This window comes from Schistocerca nitens, chromosome 12, assembly GCF_023898315.1.
Source record: "Schistocerca nitens isolate TAMUIC-IGC-003100 chromosome 12, iqSchNite1.1, whole genome shotgun sequence".
Lineage (NCBI taxonomy): Eukaryota > Metazoa > Arthropoda > Insecta > Orthoptera > Acrididae > Schistocerca > Schistocerca nitens.
In genome coordinates this window covers 37,016,860-37,025,325 of record NC_064625.1, presented here as the reverse complement: position 1 = coordinate 37,025,325, position 8,466 = coordinate 37,016,860, and the positions used below count along the sequence as shown (strand labels likewise).

Sequence of the window (8,466 nt, the reverse complement as noted above, 5' to 3'; positions counted from 1 at the left end):
TGTCAATGGCATATCGAAGTATCCTGTACAGGGTGAATGGGGACGAGGGAGGACTAAGGGTGTTGTACCGATCCCGCTAACCAACAAGTATGAGGGGCTGTCTTTCACTGAAACTGAGTGAGTGGACTCACTTCATCTATTTTGGGCAAACCTGCTTTATCTGGTGTCAGCAGATAATTTGTCTGGAGTGTAGCCTCTGTAAGAAAGAGAAATGTCAGAGGTGAATGGTTTAGGCAAGAAGTGAATATAAACTGAGGAAATGTGATGCTACAGAAAAGTGCTGTAGATTAGGCAAGGAAATCGATTAAGCAGTGAAGAGGTACCAGTTGAAGTGGGGATGAGAGAGGCTTACAGCACAACTTGAGAAAAAGAAGAGATCAGTTGATGGGGATTGTCAATTTGGTAATGGAAGGAAGCATGGGAATCAAACTTGTGAGGGAGACTGTAGCTTGAATAGCTGTACTGCAATCAGGTACAAATGGACGTACATTTCAGACTGAAGACCACAGTAACAACCACATAATTAAAACAGACATATTGGTTTCTATATGACATGTATATCAGCAGGCTGGTGCAAAACTTTGTCACTATTATAGTTTTAAATAATGAAAGTATTTGGAATAAATTTAGTCACTGGGATAAGAAGAGAAAACATCTTTAAAATGAATCAAACAATGTGAAATATTAATCATAAATTCACAACACATCCTTGTACATACATTGCCATGTGTCTGGAAATGTGTTTTGCATTCGGAATGTTTGTCCCCGCTCGTATTGTAGGCAGAGGGTCTGTCAGTAGGGCCACACAATCTATAACTCGACAAACATTTTCAATTACAATAAGCATGTTAAGCCATAGCACCAATAAGTAAATCAAAATTGAAGGTTACAATGACAAATGTGTACATCACTTCCAAAACTGTATTGATTTAGAAAAGTCAACTTGTACAACAGGCAGAGATAATCATGTGTAAGAGACTCCCTTTTCATATTGTCTTACAACAAATACCATTTCATTTGTTTTTAAGTACTTATTAACTAGATAATTTGCACAAAGTATTGTCATAGATAATAGCCATGACCACTGCAGTAATCCATTCTCTCTGCCTGTTGTAAAAGTTGACATTTCTAAATGAATATAGTTTCAGAAGTGATGTACTCATTTGTCATTGTCACCTCATTAATAATGTATAAAAGTTAGCTTCATAAAATATAGCTATGAAGCTAGGCATTCATGATGTCCTTTTGCCTGTGATTGTTAAAAGTCTTTTTGTGTTAAAGTTTTCCACAAATAGTAAGTTTTAGCACAAAATTCACAAATATGATTAGTACGTGTTGAAAAAAGGGATAATGATCTGAAATAATATATATGGTTCTGTAGGAAAAGATGTTAAGTTGCAAACAAGCACAATTAAAAGACCCTTACGTAAAGCTTTCAGTCACAGCCTTCATCAGAAAAGGAGAAACAAACACCGTTCAAACACAAAGCAAGCACACCTCAAGCGCACATGACCACCAACTCCAGCATCTCGGGCTAGAATGCAGCTATCACGTGGGATGCAAGTGGCAATCTGCAGGAGGTGGGGAAGTGGAAGGGATAGTAGTGCACGGGGGGAGAGAGAGAGAGATGAACGCTGTATGGTGGAGTGTGGAGGGACTAGACTGCCAATAGGCACAGCGTCGGGAGTTGTGGGGTATGGAGGTGGGGGAAAAAGGAACAAAAAAGGAGAGCAGCAGGGAAGGATGGGCAGATGTGTTGACAGAGGATGGTAAATAAATGGAGGAGGAGGGTGGGGTGGAGATGAGAATGGGAAGAAGATGATAGGACACAGGGGGGTGGAAACTGTTGGGCAGAGTATGTGGGGGCAGTATGTTATCACAGGTTGAGACCGGGATAATTATGGGAGCGGAGAATGTGTTTTAAGGATAACTCCCATCTGTGCGGTTCAGAAAAGCTGGTGGTGGTGGATCGCTCAGGCAGTGAAGCGGACATTGATATCAAGTATTTTATGGTCAGCTGCATTTTGTACCACTGGGTGGTCTACTTTGCTCTTGGCCACAGTTCGGCGGTGGCCATTCGTCCTGCTGGACAGCTGGTTGGTAGTCATACCAATGTAAAAAACTGTGCAAAGATTGCAGCAGAGCTGGTAAATGTGGCCTAGTTGCTTTCACAAGTGGTCTGGCCTCCTGATGGAGTAAGATAAACCTGTGACTGGAATAAGAAGTGCTGGGTGAGTTGACTGGGCACGTTTTGTACCTGGGTATTCCATAGTGACTTGATCCTTGTGGCAAAGGGTTGGGATTGGAAGTGGCATATGGATGGACTAGGATGTTGTGGAGGTTGAAGGGGTGGAAAGTACAGTATCTTGGGTAGGATGTCCTGGTAAAGGGTGTGTGTGGTTCGGTTATCCCAGTCTGGGGTGGTACTGGGTGACGAAGGTGACACTCCTTTGTGGTTGATTCTTGGGGGTGGGACAATTGGTGGTGTGAGGGGAGTGGCATGCAAGACCTGTTTGCAGGCTAGGTGTGGGAGATAGTGCTTGTCTGTGAAGGCCTTGGTGAGATCCTCAGCATACCGAGCAAAGGTTTCCTTGTCACTACAGATAAGCTGCCCCCAAGTGGCCAGGCTGTATGGGAGATTTTGGTGTGAAAGGGATTACAGCCATCAAAATACTGGGTTTAATGTGGACAGAGGTGCCGTTGAAGCCACCAGAGAGGAGGAGGTCAACGTCTAGGAAGGTGGCACACTGGGTTGAGGAGGACCATGTGAAGTGGAAGGTTGAGAAGGTGGTGAGGTTATGAAGGAATGGTGATGGGTGTCTTGGCCCTGAGACAGAGCATTAAGATTTCATCACTGAACTTGAAACAGACTAGAGGTTCAGCATTTTGGGAGGTTAGGAAGGTCTCATCTAGATGGCCCATAAAAAGGTTGGCATAGGAAGGTGCCACGCAGGTGCCCATGGCTGTGCCACGGATTTGTTTATATATGAGTACCTTCCCTTCAAAGGAGAAGTAGTCGTGGGTTAGGATAAAATCTGTAAGGTGTATGAGGAATGAGGTAATGGGTTTGGAGTCTGAAGGACATTGAAAAAGATAGTGTTTGATAGTGGTAAGACGATGGACATGAGGGATGTTGTCATATAGGGAGGCAGCGTCAACAGTGATGAGTAGGGATCCATGAGGTAAAGGGATGGGGATGGGGATGATGGAGAGTCGGTTAAGGAAGTGGTTGGTGTCTTTGATGTGGGTAGCTAGATTATGGGCAATTGGTTGGAGGTATTGGCCAATGAGTACGAAATTCTTTCAGTGGGGCCAGAATGAGCACCCACAATGGGGCATCCAGGTTCGTGAATTTTGGGCAGCATGCAGAAGGTGGGTGTGCGAGGTGTCATAGGGGTGAGGAGGGAAATGGATTCAGGGGAGATGTTCTGGAAAGGGCCCAAGGCTTGAACCTTGCCACAAGGGCTGTATCCCTGTGGAAGACCCAGGTGCAAGGCATGCCCAGTCCACTCAACCAGCACTTACTATTCCAGCCCTGTCACAAATTTATCCTACCCCATCAGGGATCAGGCCACCTGTGAAAGCAGCCATGTCATTTACCAGCTCTGCTACAATCATTGCACAGCTTTTTATATTGGCATGACTACCAACCATCCGTCCACTAGGATGGGCAGCCACCACAAAACTCTGGCCGAGAGCAAAGTAGACTGGCCTGTCGTGCGACATGCAGCTGAACATAACATACTTGATTTCAATGGCTGCTTCACTACCCAAGACATCTGGATCCTACCCTCCATCACCAGGTTTTCTGAACTGCACAGATGGGAGTTATCCTTACAACACAGTCTTTGCTCCCATAATTATCCTGGCCTCAACCTACAGTAACATACTTCCACCCAACAATTTCCACCTCCTGTATTCTATTATCTCCTCCCCATACTCGTCTCCCTCACTGTTTATTTACTGCCCCACTCCACCAGATAGCGTTCATCTATCTCCGCACCCTTACACTACTATTCCTTGCACTTCCCCACCCACTGCACATTGCTGCTTGCATCACACGTGATAGTTGCATTCCAGCCCAAGATGCTGGAGTTGGTGGTCATGTGTGTATGAGGTGTGCTTTCTTGTGTGTATGAATGTGTGTGTTTCTCTTCTGCTGATGAAGGCTGTGACCGAAAGCTTTATGTACGTGTCTTTTAATTGTACATGTCTGCAACTTAATGTGTCTTCTTTACAGTAAGCAGCAATCTGTCTTGATACCTCATTGGAAGTAATTTGTCTGTTTAATAGTACAGAATGATAAAATGACTAATAAATGATATTATTATTATTATTATTATTGTTATTATTGTTGCTGTATTGTTCTATATCTTTTCCATCAGTAATGTAATATTATTGAATTTTGGTCTCTTACCATGATGTTATTATTACCTGTTATCAGACACTTACACAAATTAGTTTCAATCGTCAGACATACAACATATATGATGGTACTGGATTCATAGCACTTGTGCTATATGCAAGTAAATGAATGAATAAAGTCACTAATCGTTTTTTAGTCCTGGAGGGAGACAAGTTTTTAATTGTTACTAGGTCTATGTACATGAAATATGAATTGACACACATATGAATTTGGTACAGTGAAAGATTCATTGCAGCTCTGTGAGGTGTGTTCAAAAAGTAATAAGAATTCTGTAATTTTTCATGTCTTAACAGACCGCTTTGTGCAAAATTTTCATTGTCATGTTGGTAAAAATGTGAGAAAAGTGTATGTGCAGTGTTAGCTATACTGGGTATTTAGTCTTGTCAGCTGTGAAATAGGTTACATGTGTTTTTGGTAGCATTGGTGGTTATTTATTTTCTATGAAAATGGATCAGCAAATACATATTAAATTTTTCTGTGGTAGTCGAATAAACTACAGCAAAGTTTTGTAGATAATGTTGCTTTTTGTGTGCATACTTTGGGTAAAACAAGGGTTTACAACTGGTATAAGCATTTTGAAGAACTCTGTGAAGATGCTGAAGATGATGAGCATCTTGGACAGTGCATCGTCATCCAGTGACATCATGGAAAAGATGTAATAGATTATGAATGATTGCAAGCCACAGTCAAAGAAGTCATTGATGATGCTGGCATATCAATTATCTCATGCCATGATCTTTGCTATGTTTTATGTATGAAACATGTGACATGATAATTAATTCCTTAATTGTTGAATTTTAGTCTAAGACAAAGGTAAATGAACTTCTCCATTACAACTCAAGGCAGCACAGAGGAGCTCACAAAATGTCACTGGACTGCTCTTCCTCATCCACCTTACAGTCCAGACCTCACACCTTCTGACTTCCATTTGTCAGGCCTAACGAAGGACGGACTCTACGGGAAGCAGTAGATGGATGATGGGGAGGTTTCTGATGCAACAAGATGTTGGCTCTGATGTCAGTCAGTAGAGTGGTATCATGTGGGTGCACAGGCCTCCCAGTGAGGTGTCACAAGGCCAACACGATTTCAGAAAAAAAGTGTTTCATTACTTGCTAAATACCCCTCGTACATCAAAATTAAATCTGTCATGCCAGTGGAAGCATTCTGGAACACCAGGACAAAAAAAAGCTTGGCAAGTGAGGTCAACTGTGCAGTTTACAACGTTGTATTCTTTGATTTTAACAGCATAGTGCACCATGAGTGCTTGCCTTAAGGTGGAACAATCAATAATGACTACTATTTACAAGTTCAAAACCATTTGCATGAAACAATCTGAAAAAAGTCTGGATTTGTGGTGTTCATGGCTTTTGCACCATGATAATGCACCTGCTCAAACTTATTTTTTTTTTATTTTTTTTATTTTTAGCCAAAAAATTACATTATAATACTTCCTCAACCTCCACATTCAGTAGATATGACACCACATGACTTTCATTCTGTTCCCAAAAGTAAAGGAAACTTTAAAGGATCATACTTTCACGAGCATGGGTGAGATTAAAAGCGCATCACTGAAAGAGTGATAAACTATCTGAGAGACAGAATTGCAGAAGTTTTTCACAGGTTGGGAAATGGGCTTATGTATGACTACTTTGAAGGTGATAACATTGATGTAGACATATAAACAAAATTATTTCCAAAAAACAACATTTCCCATTATTTTTTGAACACACCTCATGAACTTACTTTCTATGTTGAGAATTATCATATCAAAAATGTATTCCAATATTTGTGCTTCAATGCAGTTTGTTTAGTTTCTTAAAGAAGGAGGTCAACAAAATTAATTTCATCTTTTTCCTCAATCTCTCTAAATTAATATATCAGGTCAACTTAACAATTCTATAATGGCCGCTGAATTGGTGGTACATTGAAAAATGTATGAAAAGTGGAAAAGAATGAAGCTAGTACTTTAGAGTACAGTTTGTTTTGCGTAGTTTTCACAAGTTGGCAGTCTCTGTTTCTTCTTGTGCCATTCACATCTGTCTGGCACCAAAATAATAATAGCTGGTGCACCATGTCACGTTTAAGACAGTGATGCAGGATGCTGACCATCACAGCGGGCTACACGAAGCACTTAGGACAACTTCTCATCGTTGAGGTCACGAGGTATGGCAGTAAGAGCAGCACATGTGGGCGACATCTCAGGCTCCTGACAATGGCAGCGAGGATACAGACGCTGTGCTGCAGTTGACCTCAGTGGTTCATCTTCTTCAGCTTTGCCTCAGATGGCAGCAATGTCGAGAGTACACCACAAGCTGCAGATACAGGAAATGTTACACCCCACATTAAAAAACTTCTGTAAAATCATTGTTAATCATTGATACTGGTTGAGATAAAATTCCCTAGAAAAATCCTTAGTAATTTTAGTTTTAAGCATATTTTTAATATCTACCTTGCAGCCATGTGTTTGTAGTCTATGGAAATGTAGCAAAATTTTACAATTTGGCAAACGATTATTCCACGTCAAGGGACCCAACGTGAAAATGCTCCCAGTTTGATTAACTTCAATTTTGTGAAAAATTGTGCAGAATGTACCCAAGGGAGTCACACCAAGTCCTACAAAGTTTCACCTCTAATTGTAATTCGAAGCAGGCACTAAAGTCATTTCCACAATGGCCATTTACTCAGGAGTTGGAAACACACAAAAATATCCTCCAGTTTGTCAAGCCACTGTTTGCGACCTAACAGACCTAGGATCTTGCGAGGTGCTGCTCTGACACAGTGTGTGCTAAGAATGTAAATCATCAGAAAGTATTCTTCGTGGCACAACCTCTCTGCACGTTTGCTTCAAAACTTTGCTATAACAAATTTTGTCCATATTTTAGCAACATATTGGCAGTGAGCCAAAGGCACTGGAATCAAGAATGTCTGCATGTCAGAAAATCAGTTAATTATGAACTCAAACATGTGTTTGCTCTATGTTATCAGCCTCTGAAGTTACAAAGAGCCAAGTGTACAAAATTTTGCTCTATTTTTCATAATTTATCTTAAAATTGACACACCTGATTTTATAATTGAAAGGGTCGGAGAGATATAGTCATAAGCCACATTCAACTAGTTTTGAGATACAGCAACTTTAAAGTTTCATGGAAGTATAAAAATTTTGAAGACCAAATAGACACTCCCTTTTTGCTTTTAATTATACTTTAACACATTGCAAACCTTGTGTAAAATAGAATATCTTCTTTCTGTTATCTAATATTAATTTGAGAGTCATTTTAATTATGATGTGGTCGAAAATGGCTTATGACTGTATCTCCCTGAAAATAATTTAGAACACAAAATACGTTTTTAAGGATTTATTTTGATAATTATGTAACAACTAGTAGCTTTTAACAATTTTTGCACTTTCACATACACACATACATAACGGATAAGTCAGTCTAATAATTTACTTTAAACTGTAAATGTGAAATCAAGCAAGTTCTTCTACATCATCATTGTTCACACTATATCCAGCACTTGACCGAAAAAAGCTTTCATATGCTGCAGGTTTGTCTGCCGTAAGAGACAGAATGTCATCAATATTTTTCTGATCAATTTGAATTGGCTTTTTGTATTTTATTAGCAACTGAAATGGATCTGGTTCAGCAGGTCTTCCTTTCCACTTGCTACATAGATCCACTGACATGAAGATTCCTATATCTGAGTAGCAGTGCTTCACACTTAGAGTGAAAGGTTCTTTACACTCAAATTTAAATTGAGTCGCTTCACTAAAACGAATGGGATCTCCAGATCTGAATAGAGTTGGTATCGAGATTAATGACTTCAGATCGCCCAAGCATCTGGAGTCTTGTCTGTGCATGTTCGTCACAACAAAATTTTTTGGACTACTTCGCCCATTCATCTGGCATGTATAATATTGGACGTATGTTTCTCGCGTAAATTTCAAGATGACCAAAATCACGATCCCAAGGAAATGTAGCATGACCTACCACGGGGAAATAATGCTGCACAGATTCAAATCTTCTGGTGCCAACGAG

At 40.4% G+C, this 8,466-nt stretch overlaps 1 protein-coding gene across 1 annotated transcript in view; it reads right to left on the bottom strand.

The window, feature by feature from the left end:
- Positions 1-5,882: 5,882 nt before the first annotated feature.
- The window catches only part of LOC126215204 (uncharacterized), a 43,130-nt gene continuing 40,546 nt past the window's right edge, over positions 5,883-8,466 (bottom strand). The window contains exon 3 of the mRNA XM_049941868.1: positions 5,883-6,738. Coding sequence (XP_049797825.1) covers positions 6,677-6,738 — 62 coding nt within the window. The 3' untranslated portion in view covers positions 5,883-6,676. The remainder of the gene's footprint in view (positions 6,739-8,466) is intronic.